This window comes from Heloderma suspectum, chromosome 4 (genome assembly GCF_057233095.1).
Source record: "Heloderma suspectum isolate Gila_16-S chromosome 4, 16-S_ref, whole genome shotgun sequence".
Classification (NCBI taxonomy): Eukaryota; Metazoa; Chordata; class Lepidosauria; order Squamata; family Helodermatidae; genus Heloderma; species Heloderma suspectum.
Window position 1 is genome coordinate 309,157,619 of NC_139461.1, and position 23,604 is coordinate 309,181,222.

Here is a 23,604-nt window from a genome sequence, read left to right on the forward strand (position 1 = left end):
GGTATCAAGGGTATAACAAACCATTATAACTTCCTCAACCATATCAACCATGATATCTTTGTTATTGGGATAATACTGACCTAGGGTTGTAGGGATTACCGAGATAATAGTGTGAAGCCCTTTGAGCCCAAAGCGTGGGTTATAACTGCTCTTACAAATAAAGTATGAGATGTGTGCGTTGAACACTCTAAAGTGCTATTTAATTGCTAAGTATTATTATTGAAAGTTATTCATTTTCTATGATTAAATGCATCAGAATCCCAGGCAAGTCTAATATCTGTCAATTGTTTCTAGCCTTTGTTATTGTTTTCAAAACATTTGTGTCCTCCATGGCTACCTTTCCCAACCTTGTAACCTTCCATCATATTATTTATCTTATGTATTTAATTTACATCCCGCCTTTTCACCAAAAATGGATTATCCTCATTCCTCATGCTCTCTCTTGCTTCTATGCCCCTAAGTCTTGAAAGACTCAAAAGTTCAGTGTTTATAATCATACACAAACATATTTGACTCTTCAGATCTTTACTACGCTGTCCTCAAGGGAACTGAATGGATAACCAAAGGTCCACAAATTCTGGCTGGCCTTGGTAGCCAGCTAAAAGTTGTGGTTGCTACGATCCTGTTCCTCCCTCATCTGAGGGCCTTGTCTCTTGGAATGGGCTATGCTTTGGGAGTGCTTTGTCAGGGACATCTCCTACCCCACATCTCCAGCTCCAAGCTCAAGGGACTGGTAGAGATTCATCTGGGCTGTCACAGAGAGAGAAGCTTGCCATGGTGTGAAGTTATGGAACCCCTGTGGATGAGTACATGTCCTTATTTTATCATCACAAATCTGAAGGAAATGGATAGGATGGGAGACTAGGACCTTGCCCAAGGTCCTAAAGAGAGTTTCACGGCTAAAGAGGACTTCAGATCTGGGTCACCCACGTGTAAAGTCAACATTAAAAGCACTGAACAACATGTGGTGTACAGTTCGCACAACTTATACTTGTTCTGCATAATTAATTGAGAGCACAGAATTTAGATTTGCCCTGTGTGTATTATTTATATTCTGACAGGTGCGGGGTGAACGGCACAGAGCATACAGAGCTCTAATTAAGGTATGCCACCAGCTACCAAAGCTGCCACGAAGGGCAATCCAGTTTCTACAATAACCTAATTATTGCCTGAAGTAACTCAAATATATCATTGCTCCTTATCTATCTCCAGCCAAACACCAGCAGTAAAAAGCCTACCTATAATTAATTTTTTGACATCAATATAATCAGGTAATTAGTCTTCTTTCATTACCCTTTACTATTGCCTCAAAGCCAGCGTGAGTAAAATCCTACCAAATTCCACAAAGGTATACTTGCTGAAGCAAAAACAGGCCTTGTGGCACCTCAAAAACTAGCATTTGTTGGGGCACAATCGTCGCATACATGAAGCGGGTGTATCAGATACATGAAGGGTGTATGTGTGTGCGTGAGCACACACGCACGCACGCACACACACAGCACTGCTGCTAAGCAACTTCAACTCATTTCTGCACAGGTCATATTTAAAATTAATGGAGGTTGTGCCACAACAATACTTGATGGATTGCTCCTTCTATCTTTAACTTACATGATTAAATGAACCCAGGCCCTGCTGCTTCCACATTCCAGGAAAGGTTCCAAGAAAATGTGAACATCTCTTAATTTAGCTCTTAATTACGCTTTTTGTAAGACACCACAATATGTGCAGATGACACGGTTTGGAAGCTACACTCATGGTTAATACCAGCTTTTCTTCATATATATTCTGGGGTGCTTCCAGACGGAGGGCTCCTAGTGCTAGCAGTTAGAAGGCACTACGGAGCTATTCTGTCTTTCCTTTAACAGATTTCCTGCAGTAAGAGAAAAGACAGAAGCAGTGGGAAAATATGAGGGGAAGCTGGTGATGACGTCTGGACCACCACCACCCCCGGCGAAATTCTATGAATGAGGCAGAGCGACGGCACCATAAAAGCCTCATCTTAAAGCATCCTCCATTTCACTGTGACCTGAATGTATTGGTTGGTGCCACTTTTCACAGTTCAAAATCCTTGGAATTTATTATTACTCATATAAGGACACAGGTAGATTTCTAGAACCAGCTGTCTAAAACCAGGGGTGGGAAACATGTGGCCTTCCAAATGTTGTTTAACTTCCATCAGCCTAAGCCAGTATAGCCAATGGCAGGGGATGATGGGAGTTGTAGTCCAATAATATCTGGAGGGCCACATGTTCCCCACCCCTAATCTAGATCTATAAGACTGAATCACAACATTAACACAGGAAAGCTTCCTGGAGAAACTGATATACTGAACGCAAATCAGCTTAATAAAAGTGGAATTTTCTGATAGGATCATATCTTCAAATATCTTTAGGATAATACATTAAGGATGATGCCTTACTGAAGTTTGGGAACATTCCCCCATTCAAGAGCTACCGTTTAGAACAAGGAAAGCCACCTTATAACAAGTCAGACCATTGGTCCATCTAGCACAGTATCGTCTACCCTGATTAGCAGTGGCTCTCCAGGATTTCAGAGGGGAGGCTTTCCAGGCCTACCTGGAGCTGCCAGGGACTGAACCTACCGCTTAGCCATGGGCCTTCTTCATCCTACATTTAGTAACACCACATCAGAAAAATATCACTTCAGATATTGCATTATAATCTATTTTGCATTTGCACTTATTAAGTCCCTGTGGACTAGCGCGCCAGCAGCACGGTGCACAGCCATTTCCAGAATGGCTCTACTCTACACCAACACCCAGTAACAGAGATCCACCTTAGTCAAGTTTTATTCACCGCAAGAAGAAATGAAACTCTCTATTATGAGGATAAGCCTGGGCTGAATAAGGATGTCTGGTTTGACTAGCTTGTTTATTTTTGTTGTTCAGGATAGAACATTTCTGTGATGATCTTATAGATCATTCTGTATGATTCCTTTTGCGTTTGTAAGCTACCTACATTGGGTTTTCAATTAGCCATTATACAATATAAATAAATAAATAAATAAATAAATATTTTAAAATTGCTTTGATTGAATCTTGTCCTGTCTTTATCTCCATCTCTCTGGCTTTGATGTTCACTCTAGACTGCAACTGATCTGAGCTTAGAAAGGATAGGGCACAAATTATTAAATAAGTAAAATCAGGGACCTTTTGGTACCATGAATTGTAGTAAATGCCTCTCCCACACCCCTGGATCCAACCAAATGGAGAAAAAATGTAAGAGCATGGAAAATGAAGATGCTCTGAATAAGGACATGGTTGATTATCTAAATGGAACATGGTTGAAATGTAAGGAAAATTCTGCTCAATCTCTTCTGTGAACAAATCTGACATTTCCACACCCAACAGTTTGAAAACTAAATTAGCAGATATCTACCTGAAAGCAAAGCATCCAGAAACATGTACACACGCTAGTGGGTTATATAAACTAAATTTGCTGATGAAGCTTACAAGCCCCTGAAAACATCAATATGGTGCCTCGAACAGTAAGTACTGGCAAACATACCCTGAAGAAACAGCGGCATACAAGTGGCCAACAGAAAGTCTGATATGAACCCTGTGCAGCATCAAACAGCAGCTACCCAAACTACTTTCACAGACATTTATTCATACCTTCCACATTGTTATAGAAATGGCATGTGCGAGTCGTTATCTTCATGCGGCACATATGGATCTATAAGGCAATGAAAAATCATAGCACAATGGAGCCAAAATGTGTGTGTAACTGCACCTCCTCAAATTTACAACTCATTTCTCTTGGATACCTTTGCTGGAATTTTTATTGCAAACTCCTCGCAGCAGATATCTGTCTAGTTAGTTTATGTTCATTAGCGGTACAGTATAAATCACCACCACAAATAGCTCCCAGTTGAGGACATCACTTCAGAACTGGATATGAGAAAAATGTAGGTGTGTGGGCAAAACCAAAGTTCAAAGCAGACAGTGCTGTGACCTGGCCATTTCAAGAAAATCTCAGTTGGACACTAAATGAAGGGAAAACATCTATCTCTACCAAGCAGAAGGGGCGAGATTCAAAGACCAAGAACCACACGGCTTGACTAGACTGCTCCATAACAAAGCCTGCCATTGTTTCTCGGTGCTTTTGCTTCTAACACCTATTTTATATCTATTATTGATTTCCCAGAAGTAGCTTCCTTCTCTCCTCACAAAGTGAAGATGCATTGGCCGACAAGAGGAACTGGTAGGATACTTCTAATCCCCACCTTTAACCAAGAGATCATCTACACTAGAGCCAGTGAAAAACAAGTTTGGTGTAGGATTTAATTTTTTATATTTTATTCATTAAAATAATTATTTATTAAAAATATTGCATACTATACTTCAATGAAAATTCTCAGGTCAGTCTACATTTAAAAAATGAATACACAAATAAAACATCCAAACAGTGTTAAAACAGAAGAACTAAAAGGTAGCAAGGTCTTAAAAGCCAGGAAAAAACCAGCAACCAGCAGGACTAAGTTATGACTAAAAGGCCTGGGAAAATGAAAAGGTATTTTCCTGGCACTGAAAGAACAATGAAGTATGTGCCAGGAGAATTTCTCTAGGGCAGATTTCCCCAACCTGGTGCCCTCTAGATGTGTTGGGCTACAACTCCCAAAATTCCCAGCCAGCAGGGCCAATGGTACAGTGCTGTTTTGCTTATACATTCTTACCTGCATATGGTTACTTTCCTGCCTTTTAACTTCGGGATGGATGCAAAGCTGCTCTCTGGAACCCAACACACATACTTTTGGCCTATTTAATTAGAAAAAATCCAAGCACTGGTATTTAATATACACATACAGACCAAGAAGAGACACTGAAGATATACATAGCTAGATTATGGCAAGTATTTCAAACATGGAGTACAAACAAGGTACAAGGGGTGGCAAAAAGGAGGGCAGGATTGGCACTTTGACAACGTTTAAGCTTTTCAGCATTACAAGACATTTCTCTTTTGTAAAAGCAATATTCCTCCAGCCTTGAGGGAGTGTTCCTTTACTGTGGCTGCAGAGTAGGTCAGCAGCAGTTTATAATCAGTATTTTCAAACTGCTGTAAACCAGAAAACCATTGAAATTAAAAGGGTCAGACACTTATATATCCCAAGATTCTTTTACACTTGGAATGAGGGGCAGTATCTTAAATTTTCTTTACCTGTAAACTGTGTTCTTTAATTCACTGATGACCTGAGTAAGCTGAGAATGAGTTCTGGAGGCATAAATTATTTTAGGAACGTCAGTGTAATAAGCTGTCAAGTAGAGAAGGCGAGAAGTGGGGTGGGGGGAAGTAGAGGGGGAAAAATTAGTTCTTGTTTAGTGCTAAATATATCATCAGTCTGCTTTTCCCCTGCTGGTGCTATGGTAACAACTCAGCCTGTGGAGGCAGTGTGGGATTTTACAACCCAACTGTTCACCTATAGGGAACAAGAGTGCATATTTTCACTGCCTTCAGCAAAGGCTTTCTGTGAAGCACCTGAAGGATCTGCAAATGACAATGGAAACCGATGCCCTGGTTTATACTTCTTTAAGTTCATTAAAGACAGCCCTCCCTGCTGCCCAAATCAAAATGTACGATAGGGTTTCCAAGATTTTCTCTTGCCTAGTCCCTACTTCTATTATGGAAAGGAAACTCATCATAACACCCAGCAATGTTTTCACAGATTCACGTTTCTCTGCTTCCGTGCAGCATCAAGGATGGGGAACTGCAATATCCACCAACCTGCCACACCCCTTGTCCTACTACTCCTATAAGGTCAAACACCCCACTGTGAAACCTGATAATACCTCCTTGGGGATCCCAGATGAACATCAGAGTGCTTAAGGAACCACAAGACTTACCTGGGATATCAGCACCTGTGACAACATTTCCCCAAGAAGACATTGGTCGATCAGAGAAGAGTTCTGCTCCATTTAGCCGCTGGGCAATCTTCTGCGCAGAGATCGCATCTTTGAAGTGCTCCTGCCAAGCCAAGGTTGAACACAGGAGGCATAATGTCTTCCCGGTGCCTGTGGGACTCTCCAAAATCCCATTCACTTGCTTGAATGATTATGGAAAATGAGAGAAGAGAAACATCTGGAAAACTAAGCATTCACCTAAGTGCCAGCTGACCAACAAATATTTCCTCAAGGAGATTGTACCCGCATCATCAGAAATAGATAGATGCTTCCCACATCCCACTAGCCTGGGGGGACAGAGGTTGCCAGGAGGACCCAGACAGAAGATCATCATCATTCAATTTATATGCCGCTTTTCCACAAAAAGTGCCCAAAGCGGCTAACAAAAGAGCAATACAACAACATTATAATAGGACCTCGTAACAATCATAAACAACTCATTTCACTGATACTAACATGATAACACTTCCGTTTAATTACAAAATAGGCAAAATCAAACACTGCAGCACAATATCAATCATTATCTTTCAGTAGTGTGTAAACCACAGCCCAATAAACTAAATCTTTCCTATGCATTAAGGCTTTAATAAACACTACAAACTGCGACAGCTATGCCAGGAAAACAACGTTCAGAAAATAGCAGCCAGGTTCCTTACAGCCTGCAGCAGCTGATCTCTCCCATGCTCCACTCTCTCATGCTGGTGAAGTTCTCAAGGCTCCAACAAAGACAAGGGTGTGGTGTTCAGCCTCTTCCCCTATGCTCTGGATGTTTCTGCTGGCCAGAAGTAGAGCAGCTTCCTCTAGCTGCTTAGTGACATCGTAACCCCACACACAGAGATTAAGGAGAGAATCAAACAAGTTGAGGATCCCATAGCTGGCTACGTCGGCCTTCCCTAGAAACTGCTACGGTAAACAGGATGACACACACCGTTGGAGCTGCAGGGTCAAGTTAAGCTGGCCTAGAACAGTATTCTCTTCCGTTTTCAGCATATAGTTTAGTTTGCATAAAACATTTGGCTGAACATTTGTGGCAGATCTTTTAGGTCAACCTCAGTTTGATTTCCTGCTATGGGTATTCTAGAAATATCTTTCAATACCGATCCTATGACATTGCTTTGATCGTAACATTTAATCTTTCTGGCTTGTGCTTTCTGGCTTCCCTTTAATCAGGGAAGAGAAGTGCACCAAGCTGGATAGAGCCACAAGGGTTATTCTGGCTCCACCTCTGCTTGAAAAGGTTAAGAAAGACATTGGGATAGCATCACAGTGGTCTTCCAGCTAAAAGAGGACTGTTGTGAAGGAGGAACAGGTGGACAGCTGAGAGAGAAGTGAAACATGGCAGGCAGGTGACTGTAAAGGGGCAGGGAGAGGGCAAGGAAGTAGGCAGAATGTTATGATTTGCAAGCCTGGCATATGGTACAGTTTTGCCTCAACTGGTTCTATTAGTCCTTCCCCCCATGTTAAGTACCAGTCCTTTGTAAGCACCAACTTCCCCATTCTAACAAACCACCTCACAGACCCTAATGCTGGTCTTCTGTGCCTCCTTCTCAGCAACTGCTGTTACCCCAGCTCTCTCTCCTCTATACGTTTCCTTACAGTCCACCCCATCTCTCCCCTCCTCATTGCTATTGTTTCTGTCTTCCTCTTGGCCCAACAGCTCTCTACAATCACCATTTATCTCTTCCTCCTAGCCCCCCCCCCATCACAGTGCCACCCCTTCTCTCTGCCTCACAACACAGATTCCACATTATCCTTGAATTGCTGCTTCCTTCCCAACCAAACTTCTTCAGTTCCTCTGTTGGTGAGAGAAGAGACGGGAAGGCAGAAAGGAGGCAGGAGGGTAAATCTTTCTCTCTTTTTTTGTCACCAGTACATTGTGCTGCACTGTTCTCTATTTCTGTTCACTCTCTAGCTATTTAGGAGCATCATGTGAACTGGAAAGGAATCACATGAGATCATCAGGTCACAATTTGGTTAAAGCAAGTGTTATACAATAGCTCCAGACAGAGAATTGGCTTTTAAAACTTTACCAACTTCATTCACTTCAATTTTGGGGCATTTATGTCAGAGTTCTTGCATACTAGCAGTATGACAACAAGCTTTAATCAATTAGTTTCTCTGATCAATCAACTGGCATTTCAGTGGTACAGGAGCAATTTTTTAAAAACTAGCTTGAATCTGACAACAACAACACGACTCAGAACTCTTGAAGGACTCATCGCTGTGCAGTCAATATAAATGACTTGGCTCTATCCTCCTTGAGCAAAATTTGATGGAGGTGAAACATATGGCTTTTCCTTCTGGTCTGTGTTCAAACCTAGCTTGAACTAGTACGTAAATTCACATTTAAAAGAGCCTGCCCTCTTCCTTCAGGAGCCTCAGAGAGAGACCTTCTTATGGGTTCCACAGTATGGGAATTGGCAGCTTGCTCAGCCAGTCTCTCTCTTCCCCCTCCTGCCCTGAAAACCATCTCGAGAGAGTCACGGGGCCCTCCTGAATTGTGAGGGCTGTGTCATACAGGGCGTTATGTGGAGGGGTCATCACACAAAACTGAGCAGAGGGATTTTGCACCTAGCATCTGACCCTTCCTCCAAATTTCAGGTAATTCGCCCTTACGCAAAAGCCCCCACGATTCAGAAGGGCCCCTGACTTTCTGGAGAGGGTTTTCAGGGAGCTGCCAGGGGGAGAAGGAAGAGAAAGATCAGCCGGTCAAGCTGCCTTCTGCTTGCACAACCACTGGATTCAACCCACATGATTTACTTGCTTGAATGACTGGTAAATCCCTTAAAATCCATTTTAATCAGCTGCTAGCCCAAAGAAGTAAACATCTCATGGACAAAAATACTGTTTATAAACTGCATTTAAAATGATGCAAGCTTTTATACAGTAGTGTCCATGAGGCCCACACAAATACCTATCATCACAGCAACGGCAAGGCCAGGCTGTAAACCAATACCCCTTGTTTCCAAAACAGATGTTAGGGCTTTTGTATAGGACAAGAATAATAGTAAAGATTTACAAATACACTCTGAACACAATGTTTCCTTAGAGATTATTTTACAGAGGTGCCAAATAGATAATAGAATGCATTGTCTCCGTTCTTAAAACTGAAGAACAGATTGTATGAACATAAGGACCACTTATTTGCTTCTTTTCCATCATATAGAAGCGTAGGAAAAAACCCACCTACCCACTTCTCTACAAACAGATCTAATGGAAATATGTCTGGCACTGACAGGTGGAGGGTTTGCAAAAAAGCCTCTTTTCAGGAAGTGTTAAGCAAGTTTCATATGTTCAAAATGCATCTGTTCTGCACAGTATAAAAATATCTTTGAAATACAAAAAATGTAAGTCAACATCTTTTATTGGACCACTTTCAGTTAATGAGAGTTTATACAATCATTTTAAGTTACAAAGAATGTTATTAGGGCTCCAACATTCACAGTGCAATCCTAATCCTATGCCCTGTTCGCAAGATCCAGGTAGGGCAGGAGAAGGACAAAGGCGAAAACACATCTTCTTCCTCCTTTTCTTTAGATTTTCATTATTGTGAATGGTACAGTATTACAAGCATGTCTGTGAACAACGCTGATGTATACAAGAACAACCTTTGGAAGCCACCAAAATAACCTAGTTTAGGAAAAGCCAAATGCTGAACCTTGGTTATTTAACAGATATTAGTAATAGAAGTCCCCACATTTCCCTCGCTTTTGACACACACCGTTTCAAACGCAGGTTTAAATGGGCCCTCCAGAGTTCTCTACCTGAGGTTTCCCAGGATATTTACCTTTTGCAGGCACTCCAGCACTTTGGACATGTATTCCTCCTGACATTTGTAGGGTTGAAATGGAAAATCCACAGTGATGCCATTTAATTTTATTTTCGGCATATTTCATCAGACATATCAGGATCTCAGAGCCTGAAATCAAGAGCATTCTTCCTTAAGTACAAGGGACCTCTTTGCTAAATATAAACAAGAACACCAGTCTCAAACTCCTCCTCCTCCCAATTCCTAATTTGAAGGCTGAGGTTTCCTTTAAAATCCCATGCCTGAACCCAATGACAGAGACCTAGAATGCCTTCTACCCATTCAGTTAGGGTTAAAACAGCTCATCTGTGCTCAAACAATTTGTTGTTGCTACCAGTCCCTTGCACATACTTTCAAGCAGGTTTAGAATACTGCAGGAAAGCCAGGCAATTGTAATCCCAATCTTTGCTGTGCTGAAGGGTTGGGGGGAAGGCTGCCCCAACTCCTGCCCTTGCTAAAAAATGACGCCATCTACACTGTCTCATTCTTGGAATATTTTGCACTATATGACTATGGTCAAATAATAGGTGGTCAAATGACCACTTAATTGACTAGGTGCCATTTACAATTTTAACTCAGCCCAACCCAATGCAAACTTATTCAGAAATAAGTACCGTTGCATCCAATGGGATTTATCCCCAAGTAAGTATGTACAGCCCCTTCATGGATCACTGCCTTGTTGTGGCAAAGGGGCTTGCGTAACTCAGTGAAGCCATAAGCTATGCCGTGCAGGGCCACCTAAGACGGACAGGTCATGGTGGAGAGTTCTGACAAAATGTGGTCCACTGGAGAAGGAAATGGCAACCCACTCCAGTATTCTTGCCAAGAAAACCCCATGGAACGTATCACAAGGATAAAAGATATGACGCCAGAAGATGAGCCCCTCAAGTCGGAAGGTGTCCAATATACTACTGGGGAAGAGCAGAGAGAATTTCCAAGTAGCGCCAGAAAGAATGAAGCGGCTGGGCCAAAGCCGAAAGGACACTCAGCTGTGGATGTGTCTGGTGGTGAAAATCTGAAGCTGTAAAGAACAATATTGTTTAGGAACCTGGAATGTAAGATCAATGAATCAAGGTAAGCTGGAGGTGGTCAAACATGAGATGGCAAGATTGAACATCGACATCTTGGGAATCAGTGAACTAAAATGGACAAGCATGGGTGAATTTAATTCAGGTGACCATCATATCTACTACTGTGGGCAAGAATCCCTTAGAAGAAATGGAGTAGCGCTCACAATCAATAAAAGGGTGGGAAAAGCAGTACTGGGGTACAGTCTCAAAAACGATAGAATGATCTCAGTACGAATCCAAGGCAAACCATTCAACATCACAGTAATTCAGGTCTACGCCCCAACCACTGAGGCCAAAGAAGCTGAGGTTGATCGGTTCTATGAAGACCTACAACACCTTCTAGAACTAACACCAAAAAAAGATGTCCTCTTCATCATAGGGGATTGGAATGCTAAAGTAGGAAGTCCAGAAATCACCGGGATAACAGGCAAGCATGGCCTTGGTGTACAAAATAATGCAGGACAAAGGCTAATAGAGTTTTGCCAAGAGAACACGCTGATCATAGCAAACATGCTTTTCCAACAGCACAAGAGGCAACCCTACACATGGACATCACCAGATGGTCAATATCGAAATCAGATTGATTATGTCTTTTGCAGCCAAAGATGGAGAAGCTCTATACAGTCAGTAAAAACAAGACCTGGAGCTGACTGTAGCTCAGATCATGAGCTTCTTATCGCAAAATTTCAGCTGAAATTGAAGAACGTCGGGAAAACCACTAAACCATTCAGGTATGACCTAAATCATATTCCTTATGAATATACAGTGGAGGTGAGGAATAGATTTAAGGGATTAGACCTGACAGAGTGCCTGAGGAACTATGGACGGAGGTCCGTAACATTGTTCAGGAGGCAGCAACTCAATCCATCCCAAAGAAAAAGAAATGCAAGAAAGCAAAATGGCTGTCTGATAAGGCTTTACAAGTAGCTGAGGAAAGAAGGGAAGCGAAAAGCAAGGGAGAAAGGGGAAGAGATATCCAACTGAATGCAGAGTTCCAGAGAATAGCAAGGAGAGACAAGAAGGCCTTCTTAAATGAACAATGCAAAGAAATCAAGGAAAACAACAGAATGGGAAAGACTAGAGATCTCTTCAAGAAAATTGGAGATCTCAAGGGAACGTTTTGTGCAAAGATGGGCATGATAAAGGACAAAGAAGGCAGGGACCTAACAGATGCAGATGAGATTAAGAAGAGGTGGAAAGAATACACAGAAGAACTATACAGGAAAGATCTGAATGTTCCTGATAGCCATGATAGTGTGGTCACTGAACTTGAGCCGGGCATCCTCGACAGTGAAGTAAAGTGGGCCTTAGGAAGCATTAATAACAACAAAGCTAGCCGAGATGACAGTATTCCAGCTGAGCTATTTAAAATCCTAAAAGATGATGCTGTTAAAGTGCTGCACTCAGTATGCCAACACATTTGGAACACTCAACAGTGGCCGCAAGACTGGAAAGTTCAGTTTACATTCCAGTTCCAAAGAAGGGCCAAAGAGTACTCAAAGTACCATACAATTACACTCATTTCACATGCCAGCAAGGTGATGCTCAAAATCCTAGGCTTCAGCAGTATGCGAGCCGAGAACTACCGGAAGTGCAAGCTGGGTTTCGAAGAGGCAGAGGAACTAGAGATCAAATCGCCAACTTTCGCTGGATCATGGCGAAAGCAAGAGAATTCCAGAAAAACGTCTATTTCTGCTTCACTGACTACGCTAAAGCCTTTGATTGTGTGGATCACAACAAACTGTGGCAAATTCGTAAAGAGATGGGAGTACCAGACCACCTTACTTGTCTCCTGAGAAACCTGTACGAGGGTCAAGAAGCAACAGTAAGAACTGGACATGGAACCGATTGGTTCAAAATTGGGAAAGGAGTACGACAAGGCTGCATATTGTTGCCCAGCTTATTTAACTTATATGCAGAGTACATCATGAGAAACACCAGGTTGGATGAATCACAGGTCGGAATTAAGATTACCGGGAGAATTATCAACAACTTCAGATACACAGACGATACCGCCCTAATGGCAGAAAGCAAAGAGGATCTCAAGAGCCTCTTGTTGAGGGTGAAAGAGGAGAGTGCAAAAGCTGGTTTGAAACTCAACATTAAAAAAACTAAGATCATGGCATCTGGCCCCATCACTTCCTGGCATATAGAAGGGGAAGAAATGGAAGCAGTGACAGATTTTACTTTCTTGGGCTCCAAGGTCACCGCAGACAGTGACTGCAGACATGAAATTAAAAGACGCTTGCTCCTTGGGAGGAATGCTATGGCAAACCTAGACAGCATAGTAAGAAGCAGAGACATCACCTTGCCGACAAAGGTCCGTCTAATCAAAGCTATGGTTTTCCCAGTAGCAACGTATGGCTGTGACAGCTGGACTATATGGAAGGCTGAGCGCCGAAGAATTGATGCTTTCGAACTGTGGTGCTGGAGAAGACTCTTACGAGTCCCCTGGACTGCAAGGCGGTCAAATCAGTCCATCCTAAAGGAAATCAACCCTGAGTGCTCATTGGAAGGACAGATACTGGAACTGAAGCTCAAATATTTTGGCCACCTAATGCGAAGAGAAAACTCCCTGGAAAAGACCCTGATGCTGGGAAAGATTGAAGGCAAAAGGAGAAGGGGACGGCAGAGGATGAGATGGCTAGGTAGCATCACCGATGCAATGAATATTTGAACTTGAGCACACTCCGGGAGAGAGCGGAGGACAGGAAGGCCTGGCGTACTATGGTCCATGGGGTCACGAAGAGTCGGACACGACTTAACGACTGAACAACAACAAGAAGTATGTACAAGCTTATGACCTAAGTCTCTAAGTCTGAGGACAGACTGCATCTTCATTTTGATTTATGCAAAGCAGCTAGTTACTGTAGATACTCTAGAAACAGCCGTCTACGAGAGCTAAATGTTCAGGATAAACAACTATGCGCAGCGGGTGGTCTTGACCCTGAAGCATTGCCTGAAGGCAGGTGAACATAACAAAATCATATCCAACATTTCTTACACAGATTTCAAGGAAGAGAGCCTTGCATCCAGGCACAGCACTGCTTAGCTTCAGCAAGGTTGCTGTATCATGTGCCTTCAGTAAAAGTACAGTCTGGCCACAGTGCAGTGGTAGAGCACTACCCAGGTGCAAAACCTGGCATTTCCAGTTAACGGGACCTCAGATGGCAGGGCTAGGAAAGGTCTTTGCTTGAGACCTTGGAGAGCTACTGGCAGTTGGTCAAGGTGGGCAGTACAGGGCTAGATGCACTCAGGCTCTTTGGCTCAGTTGTAAGCAGCTTCCTCTATCACCACGTGGTGGAAAAGTAATGAACTCCCAACAGCACTGAAGGGGAGTATCATCTATCCGGGGAAGAGCACACCTTGCTTTCGCCCCACACCCACCTCCCCAGTATAATACAACATGCCATTATGGGCAGTAGTGCCACTTCCTCTAGGCCAGCCTTGCACAACCTGGCGCTCTCCAGATATGCTGAAGCAGAATCCCCAGAATCCCCCAGCCAGCACAGGGCTGTGGGATTCTGGGAGCTGTAGTCCAACACATCTGAAGGGCGCCAGGTTGAGGAAGGCTGTCTTAGGTCCCACAGCAGGGGTGGGGAATGTGCGGCCTTCCAGATGTTGTTGGACTGCACCTCCCATCATGCCTCACCACTGGCTACGCTGGCTAGGGCTGATGGGAACTGCAGTCCAACAACATCTAGAGGTCCACACGCTCCCCACCCCTGCTTGGAGTCTAGGGGAAGCCTTCCCCAACCTGGGGCCCTCCAGATGTCTCGGACTACAACTCCCATCTGCCCCTGCTGGCTGCAGGTTGGGGAAGGCTGGTCTACCGCTGTTCCCAACGCCGCTTGAGGACTTCCGCCACCCTAACAGGACAACAGGGAAAGGCCCAAGACAGGGACGCTTCTCCTCCCGCTACGGCGGAGCGAGCACAGACAGGCCCGAGGAGGCCCCGCCGCACCCGCCAGGCGCCCCCCACGCACCTCGAAGTCGCCTCGGTTCGCAGTCCCCGCGTGCTCCGCCACGTGACGCCTCCACTCCCACCCCATTGGTCAAGCGGCCGCCCCCCCCCCATCTCTACCCGCCCCCTGCGCGCGCGGGAGAGAGTCGCCCGGCTCCAAGGTCTCGCGAGGGCGCGGCGTTGCCATGGCAACGGGGAGAGCGGGCAAGCCGGGCTCCCGCTGCTGCTCTGTTTCCCCGCCCCGCCGCCATTTCTGTGGGGGACGGAGGGCCGCCGCCGCTCGGGGCCTGGCGTTGTCCTTCGCCGTGGTCGCCTTGGGGCAGGGGGCTCTGGCTGGTTCTCCCACAGTCCGTGGTCGGCGGCGCGCCCCCCCCTTCGCCCCCTTGCCCCCCCCAAGCGCTGCCCGCCCCACAGCAAAAGCGCATATCGTGCCTCACGGATAGGCAGCCTTTGGGGGCCCCGGGCACCACCTCAAAATGGCTGCCGTGGGAGATGTGGCTTCTCAGACAGAAGTGACACGAGCCCCTTTTTCTCCGCCCTCTTCTTTTTCTTGGTGGCTGTCGCACTACAGCCGCCCACCGCCTTCATTTCCCAAGAATGTCTCTCAGCCCCACTTACGGGCCAGAGGCATTCATGGGGAATGAAGCTGGCGGCAGCTGGAGGCCCCCACTTTCTGATGAGATTCCAGCTGTGAGTAAGAAAATGTGTAAATTAGGAAAAACTGGTAGGGGTAGGGCACACTTGTGCCTGCAGGCACTACCCATTGTAGGCTATCTCGGTTATGACAGCAGTCCTGTAAGGTAAAAGAGAGTTATTATTTACCAAATAACCTACTGCACCAATTTAGAATCATAGAATCATAGGGTTGGAAGGGGCCTACAAGACCATAGAGTCCAACCCCTTGCTCAGTGCAGGAATCCAAGCCAGAGCATCCCTGACAGGTGGCTGTCCAGCCTCGTCTTGAACGCGACCAGTGTGGGAGACCCCACTACTATCTTAGGTAATTGGTTCCATTGTCGTATTGCTCTAACAGTCAGGAAGTTTCTCCTGACGTTCAGCCGGAATCTGCCTTCCGGTACCTTGAGCCCAGCTAGGGATGTACGAAAGTCACCTTCTCGAAGGGTGACATTCGCGGTGGGGGGAGGTGCTCCGTCCCTCCCCCCGAAATTCTCTCCAGCCAGCTCCACTCCGCGGAGATTCCGTGGAGCTGCCCGCAGCCGGGCATCCGGCCGCTGGGCAGCCTGCAGGGACGCAAATGGCGGCTGCTATAGCTGCCACCATTTGTGTCCCTGTTTTTTGCCGTGATAGGCTACATAAATATTTACGTAGCCTATCACGGCAAAAAAAACAACAGCGAACGCAAATGGCAGCGGCTACGGCAGCTGCCATTTGCATTCCCTTTTTTTTTTTGCTGTGATAGGTTATGTAAATATTTACGTGACCTATTACGGCAAAAAGAAAAAAAGGGAACGCAAATGGCGGCCACTACGCCATTTGCGCCCCTCTCTTTTGCTGTAATAGCCTACGTAAATATTTACGAAGGCTATCACGGCCAAAAAAAAAAAGGGAACGCAAATGGCGGCCGCTGTAGCGGACGCCATTTGTGTTCCCTTTTTTTTGCCATGATAGGCTACGTTAATACTTACACAGCCTATCACGGTTTCCGCAGGGACGCAAATGGTGTCCCTGCGTTAGCCATGATAGGCTATGTAAGTATTTATGTAGCCTATCACAGCTATAGTGATGAAGTCACTGGCGGCCATGGATGTGGCCACCATTTGCAAGTCAGCGCAAACGGCAGCAGGTAGGTGTCCTGTTTCGTGCGCCTTTTGCGGGGCGGGGGGGCTTCGTTCTGCCACAGATTTCGTGGGGCCGAATGCACTTGCATTCGGCCTCACCAAGATCTGTGGCGGAATTCTGTGACATCCCTAATTATTCTGTGTCCCGCATTCTGGGATGATCGAGAAGAGATCCTGGCCTTCCTCTCTGTGACAACCTTTCAAGTACTTGAAGAGCGCTGTCCTATCTCCTCTCAGTCTTATCTTCTCAAGGCTAAACATGGCCAGTTCTTTCAGTCTCTCCTCATAGGGCTTTGTTTCCAGGTCATGATCATGGATGTTGCCCTCCTCTGAACCCTCTCCAGCTTTTCTGCATCCTTCTTAAAGTGCGGTGCCCAGAACTGGACACAGTACTCCAGATGAGGCCTAACCAGTGCTGAGTAGAAGGGAACTAGTACTTCCTGGGATTTGGAAGCTACACTTCTATTAATGCAGCCCCAAATAGCATTTGCCTTTTTTGCAGCCACATCACATGGTTGGCTCATATTCAGTTTGTGATCGACAACAATTCCAAGATCCTTCTTGCTTGTAGTGTTGAGCCACGTATCCCCCATCTTGTAACTGTGCGTTTGGCTCCTTTTTCCTAGCTGCAGAACTTGGCATTTATCCCTATTAAATTTCATTCTGTTGTTCTCTGCCCAGCGCTCCAGTCTATCAAGATCACTTGTTTCTGTCTTCCAAAGTATTAGCTATCCCACCCAATTTTGTGTCATCTGCAAATGTGATATCCATCTGCTTGTATATTGCCCTAAGGAGTTCAGAGCCGTATACATGCTTCCCACTGTAGAAGGATAAGGCAACAGCCCTATAAGGTAGGTTAGAATGACAGATAAGTTAGGGTCAAGAAGCAACAGTAGCTGTGTAGGCCCAGAAGAAAAAATCCAAAAGGGCATGCAGGCAATAATGAAGCAGAGAATTTTGGAAGCTGAGAGGCTGGAGGAGTTCTTACTCTTACCCAATCAGTCAAACATGCCTGCTGCTTGGCTCAGGGCCAGGGATCAGCAGCCCTCCTGTCATTCCCTGGCTCTGAGTCAAGCAGTGGGGCAGGGGTAGGGAGATTGGCTGGAGGGGAGAGAAACCACCATCCATGCTCATTTGCTTCTGCTCAAGTCAGCCCTAGGTAGGAATAGTCTTTGCCAGATGCATCTGGAAAGTACCAGAGTTGTGGGAAGAAGGGTATGCAACATCAGCATGAGGGAAGAGGGGTGGGAAGTAAGTAGGAACAGACGGAAGAGGGGATGGGCAAAGCCGAAGAAGGTAGTAGATTTCTTTCTCACCACTGCTAGTGTGTGTGTGTGTGTGTGTCCCCAGTAATGTACATGTTACACATGGTGGGAAAGGGGTGCTGAGGCTGGAAGAGGGAGTAGCTTGCCTAAGGCCACCTAAGGAGCTTGAGCTCATGCCTGAGGTGAAATTAGAACCAGGAATTTCTGGATGCTTGGCATTTTTCTCTGCTTTTTCCGTTGTGTAAAGGAGTGCTGAAAACATGATTTTCATTGTTTTTATTGTCCTGTGTTTTTCTCAGGATGAGGACTAGTAAAGTCTGTACTGTTGGTGGAGTGATTACTGGACCAATATACTACCAATAAAGTAGTAGTCAATCTGTTCTGTATGGGGTTGCATTCCCACTGAAGAACAAGTTGTTTTTACATCCGTCACAATCTTGGGATCCTCAGGTAGCATCTGTGGCTCGCAGCACTTTTTACCAACTGGTTGGTGCATCAGCTTCATCCTTTCTTGGAAAGAGATGATCTCACCACAATTATCCATGTTTTGTTTACATCTAGGTTAGATTACCGCAATGCATTTACATGGGGCTGCTTTTGAAAAGCATTCAGAGACTTCATTGTCCAGAACACTGTGGTCTGGTTATGTTAGCAGGAACCCATGCTGAACATATTACACTGATATTGCAATAACTCCACTGGCCTCCAGTGTGTTTCTGGGCCCAATTCAAAGTGCTGGTGTTGGCCTATAAAGCTTTAAATTGGTGGTGAACCTGTGGCCCTCTAGATGTTGCTGGACTACAGCTCACATAAGTCCTGACAATTGGCCATGCTGGCTGGAACTGTTAGGAGCTGGAGTCCAAGAACATCTGGAGGGCCACAGGTTCTCCCACCCAGCTGTAAATGGCCTGGGACCAAGGTAGATGATGGACTGCCTTCTCCCTTGTGAACCTTCCCACTCACTGAGATGATCATCAGAAGCCCACCATATTAAGGGCACAGTTCTATCGGGATGGCTGTAAGCCTTAGAACTCAGAGGCTCACGGCCATCCAATGCAAAGCGGAAGAAGCAGCAGAGACAATCTTTACCTCCACACTCCTTCTGCTCTCTATTTTGGCTGGACAGGCTTTTTCACCCGTTAGCGGGGGCTCTGTGGAGCAGGAGGGAAGGAGGCTGGGGAGGCCTGAGGATACATTGTAAGCTGGCCTCCCCAATCCCCTTCCTGCCCTGCCCTGCCCTGCCCTGCCCAGCGCACTGGCATGCCCCGTTTCCCTCTTCTCCAAGGTCGTTGGCACAGTTCTCTCCATGCCAATTGCGAGGGGAAGGGGAGCTTGGATTCCTGGCTCTGAGGCTGGAGTGCAGACCCTGACCTCAGATCCAAGAATCTGAACTATTCTATGGCCCCCAAGACTCTGGGCATCTCTACACCTGCAAGTTATCACACATTAATGATTGGCTACTCATGGAATTTTGCGGGTCCATTACATGATGTAATCCTCCAGTGATTTTCCTGCCATTTCCCCCTGCCTACCCCGTGTTATCCCCAAACAGAAAAAAATGCAGTATTTTTTCTGCCCATGCAACACGGCCTCCCCGTGTATTTCTCCCATAGCACGAAGGAACTATTGTGTGTGTGTAGCTGAGGGCAGTTGTTTTGGTTTGTTGGGGGTGTGCTCACAATGACGACGGCAGTGATGTCAAGGTGGTGGGCGTGTCAGTATACTGACCTGCCGGCTTGCTGCCATACTGTGAGTAAATGCAATGCACCGACTTCTGCGTCCGACTTCAGCTGTTTCCTCCACAACACAGAATGGCATGCTAGCATTCCAACAGTTTGCTGGGAAGTCTGCAGGGCGGGGTTCAGGCAGGTCCATTGGGGTTGTTGTCCACCCTCATTGCTTGTCAATGGTGACCAAACCACCAGTAAGTAATCTGCAAGGGGAGGGAAAGGGGCAGGAACCAGGGAGGAAATTTCATGAGGCCCCCAGTGCATGTAATGGCTTTTCATGGAAAAGTAGCCACCCCGTGAAAAGGTAAGGAACGGAATATAACGAGATAGAAACAACTGTGTAAAGGAGTCTGACCTAATCCCGCAATGAAACGAGATGGAGAAAGCCGCAGTATTGATGTGGACTTCTGCCCCTGTGTGATTAACCCCTCTGTCTAGGGGCCATAGGATTGCTCCCTCTCTTTATTTATATAGCCTACTCATAACACAAGTTCTTCACCTTCAGAAGTTAAGTAGGTGCTTATTGGAGATGGGGCATTTTCAACTGTGGCACCTTGATTAGAACATATTCCCCACTGAGTCTTGACAGAGACTAGGGGGACTGAAACAGACTGGGCCTGTTCACATGTCACACTAACCCATGGCGGGTAATAAGCTATGCAGAGTAGGTTGTTTTGGAAACAACCTACTGTGCTCCCATCGGACAATCAGGCAAACAAAGTGTTATACAACCTAAAATCCAACTGTGAGGGGAAGACAAGAAGAACCCCCCAAATACTGGTGTTCATATGATCCAAAACTCTGCTGTGCCAGCTGGGAGTCATTTTCCAGGCTGGGGGTAAGATACTTATTGTAAAAGTATTCGACTGTGTAATTGAGCTCTAACTAATGGGTTTTCTAGGATTATATTTCTTTTTTATTTCAATATAGTTTGAATTTTGTATTTAATCTGCTATATTTCTGAACAAAGAATAGTAAGTTATAACATAACTACATGTGTTGGGTCTTTTTCTATTTATTGTGTATCCAGTACTAAACTAATGGGTGGATATCCTATTCCTCCTGTTTAGTGAGACATCTCTGCACCTGTGTAGCTAAGGTGAAAAAAGGTGGATGAGTCCTTAATACAGACATGAGGAAGAAGGAAATAGCAAAAACTATCAGGGCACAATCCTATGGGATGCCCCCTGGGTACTTGTAAGGCTCTGAACTTTAGCTAGAAGGGTGTTTTCACCTGTGGAGTGGAGGGGTCAGGGAGGGGGAGGGAAGGAGGCTGAGGCAGCCATAGGATATGTCATATGGCTGACACCCCAGTCTCCTCCCCTCCTCACTCCTTGCTTGGAATGCCCTCTTTTCCCCATCTTCATGCTCTGTTTTCCGAGAGCGGATTGGTAGCTGATGTGATTCTCTCCATGCCAGGGGAAAGGGGAGGAGGCAGGGAGCGTGGTTTCCTGTCTCTTTGCTTGGAGCCAAGAAACCAAAATATCCTGTGCTCCCTAGATGCTGTCTAGGTGACATAGGATTGCTTCCTCACAATCTCAACTGGTGCTTATGCTGCGCTCATTTAGGTGACAGTTAAAAGAGATTTTAAATTCTCATGTCTTTGCTAACTGAATTTTCTGTTGTTGCTTTTATATTATTTATAGGTTTTATGGTTGTTTTATGATATATTCTAAAGTTGAGCCATCTTGGACTAGTAATGGGAAAGTCTGGATAGAAACATATTAGAGAAATAAATACATGTAGCATTTTCTTTGTATATCAATTTGAATATTTCTACCAAAAGGCAACTCCAGAAATGCATAAGCAAATAAATAAACAAGATGTTGCCATGAGGTAGAAGGAAACTAGATAGTAGGGATTTTGAAAAATTTTCAAATCAAGCATTTCCCTACCACTTTGGAACCTCGCACTTTCAGCAATGATGTCAGTTGGCTTATTTCAAATCAGCCTGAACTAGCTGCTTCATGTAATTTATTTTCTTGGTTGCAATCACTCTGCTTTTGTAACATTTTAATTGGGCCCAGATGGCTCCCAGATCTATAAGTGTCTCTGAAATAATATAACATTTATAATTTCTAATCTCAGTAGGTGCTAGCAAAGTTATTAGGCATGATACCAGAGCAAGGAAACCAGTATTCTGCCAGCCAAATAGTGATGTATATTTGGAGAATATCTTCCAGTATCAGATATAAATTCCATAGTTGATCTCTTAAGTATTCTGTTTGAAGGGCTGAGTGCAAAATAAAAACTCCTTAGAGGTGCAATCCTATGCATGTTTAGACAGAAAAAAGTCCTACAACTCCCAGTGTGCCCGAACCAGCATGGCTATAGGACATGCTGGGAGTTGTAGGCTTTTTTTCTGCCTAAACATGCATAAGATTGTGCCTTAAGTTAGTCAGCTGTCTGTTAAGTAAGGTCCTGTGAGAAGGAAGTGTCATTGTCCAGAGTGGGCTGTGGATAACTGATTTATTAATTTTTTAAAAAAAATTAAATGTATATCCTGCCCTCATCACAGGTAATCTCAGAGAAGGTCACAACAGTCAAATAAAAGCAGTCGATTAAAAAAAAAAAATCAACCAATTATCCAGAGGCCTTCTGAAAAAGAAAAGCTTTCAGTTGGCACTGAAAGGTGTATAGCATAGGAGCCAATGGCTGGAGCTTGGAGGTAGAGAATTCCATAACTGGGGTGCTATTGCTCAGAAAGGCATCGGACGAGTTTTATATTTTTTTAACCTCTGGTAGTGTTGGCATCCTCAGAAGGGCCTCCCCAGCTGCCCTCAAAGCCTGGGCAAGATTATATGGGGAAAGTTGTTCCTTCCAGTAGCTGTTTCCTGAGCCATTTAGGGTCTTGTACTTTAGTACTATAACCTTGAATTGGGCTTGGTGACTAATAGTGCATTGATGATAGATACCTTTGTGTGGTTTTAGCTGGAAACTGTAAGTGGCAAGTGGTGTTCTGCTGATTTGTCTTTTGGGTCTGTCCTGTAGTAGATTAGTCCAGGGTACCAGTCTGGCCATGTTGATATGGTTTTTTCCCCCACTTTGTTGGTGGATATTATAGTCTGAGAAATGCCTGATTTAAATCCTTTGAGTCTTTGTCCAATGAGACTGAGCAGATATGATTGTGTTGTAGAGCTTGACTGTAGACAGTGGATTTTGTGTATTCTGGGTGGAAGCATGTAAGTATGCATAGCAGTCAGTAAATTTCCTGTACAAGGTAGTGGTCATATATCCATTATGCAGTTGTACAGTAGTGTCCAGAAAGTGAGACTGTTGCATGATCTAGGCTCAGGTTGATCATGGGGTGAAAGTTATTTTATTTATACCCCACCCTTCCTCACTAAGAGCCCAGTTATTGAAATTGTGGTGGAACTTTGTCCCTCTTAACAGCAATAGCGCTAGAATGTAGATCAGTGTTATTTCCAGGTTACTGATGGCATATCAACTTTCCAGAGCCTCATGGTCAGTTCATGGCCAAAATGGGAAGTAAGCCACATCTCCCAGAGCAGACTTTCTATCCACTAGACTACGCTGTACCATATCAGGATATGTGCAAGCATTCTGCATCACTGGGGAAGGACTGTAGCTCAGTGGGAGAGCACATGCTTTGCATGCAGAAGGTCACAGTTCAATCTCTGGCATATCCAGATAGGGCTAGGAAAGAAACCCTGGAGAGCTGCTGCCAATCTGTGTATGCAGTTCTGAGCTAGATGGACCAATGGTCTGACTTGGTATAAGAGAGCTCCCTAATTTTAAAGGTTAGGAACACTTGGCTTTAAAAAGCATGATATATTAATGCTTCCTGGATGTATTGCTATGGTTTATGCTAATATTTGTCTCTTTCGTATTCTCTCACTGCATCTTTCAGGAAATTTCATTAGATCAAGAAGGCCGCATTCTATAGTAATTAACAAGAAAGCAGTTTCTGCAGGAAAAGGGGAGCCCTGGAAAGTTATCAAATGCAAGCAGCATATACAATGAGTCAGGAGCTGCTTTTTGTATGGATTCTGATGTGACTCAGCTCTGGCTGGATGCTTCTCTGTCTCCC

The 23,604-nt window shown here is 44.8% G+C and overlaps 2 protein-coding genes across 18 annotated transcripts in view; one reads left to right on the forward strand and one right to left on the reverse strand.

Annotated features, from left to right (window-relative positions):
* The window catches only part of RTEL1 (regulator of telomere elongation helicase 1), a 128,800-nt gene extending 113,982 nt beyond the window's left edge, over positions 1–14,818 (reverse strand). For all 8 annotated transcript variants that reach the window (XR_014790777.1, XR_014790778.1, XM_084854445.1 and 5 more), the window contains exons 1-6: positions 14,782–14,818; positions 9,705–9,836; positions 5,861–6,059; positions 5,178–5,271; positions 4,696–4,777; positions 3,635–3,695 (exon numbers count right to left, since the gene is read on the reverse strand). Coding sequence is in view for 6 of the 8 variants with exons in the window: in XM_084854445.1 (XP_084710571.1) it covers positions 3,635–3,695; positions 4,696–4,777; positions 5,178–5,271; positions 5,861–6,059; positions 9,705–9,806 (538 nt within the window). In the remaining 2 variants the exon portion in view is untranslated. The remainder of the gene's footprint in view (positions 1–3,634; positions 3,696–4,695; positions 4,778–5,177; positions 5,272–5,860; positions 6,060–9,704; positions 9,837–14,781) is intronic.
* A 198-nt stretch (positions 14,819–15,016) lies between these two features.
* The window catches only part of STMN3 (stathmin 3), a 37,726-nt gene continuing 29,138 nt past the window's right edge, over positions 15,017–23,604 (forward strand). Inside the window, exon 1 of one of the 10 annotated variants that reach the window (XM_084854455.1) lies at positions 15,017–15,559. In XM_084854455.1, coding sequence (XP_084710581.1) covers positions 15,357–15,559 — 203 coding nt within the window. In that variant the 5' untranslated portion in view covers positions 15,017–15,356. Of the gene's footprint in view, positions 15,560–20,828; positions 21,122–22,488; positions 22,736–23,604 lie in introns of those variants that run through there. The other 9 variants (XM_084854458.1, XM_084854465.1, XM_084854461.1 and 6 more) reach the window with 9 other exon arrangements.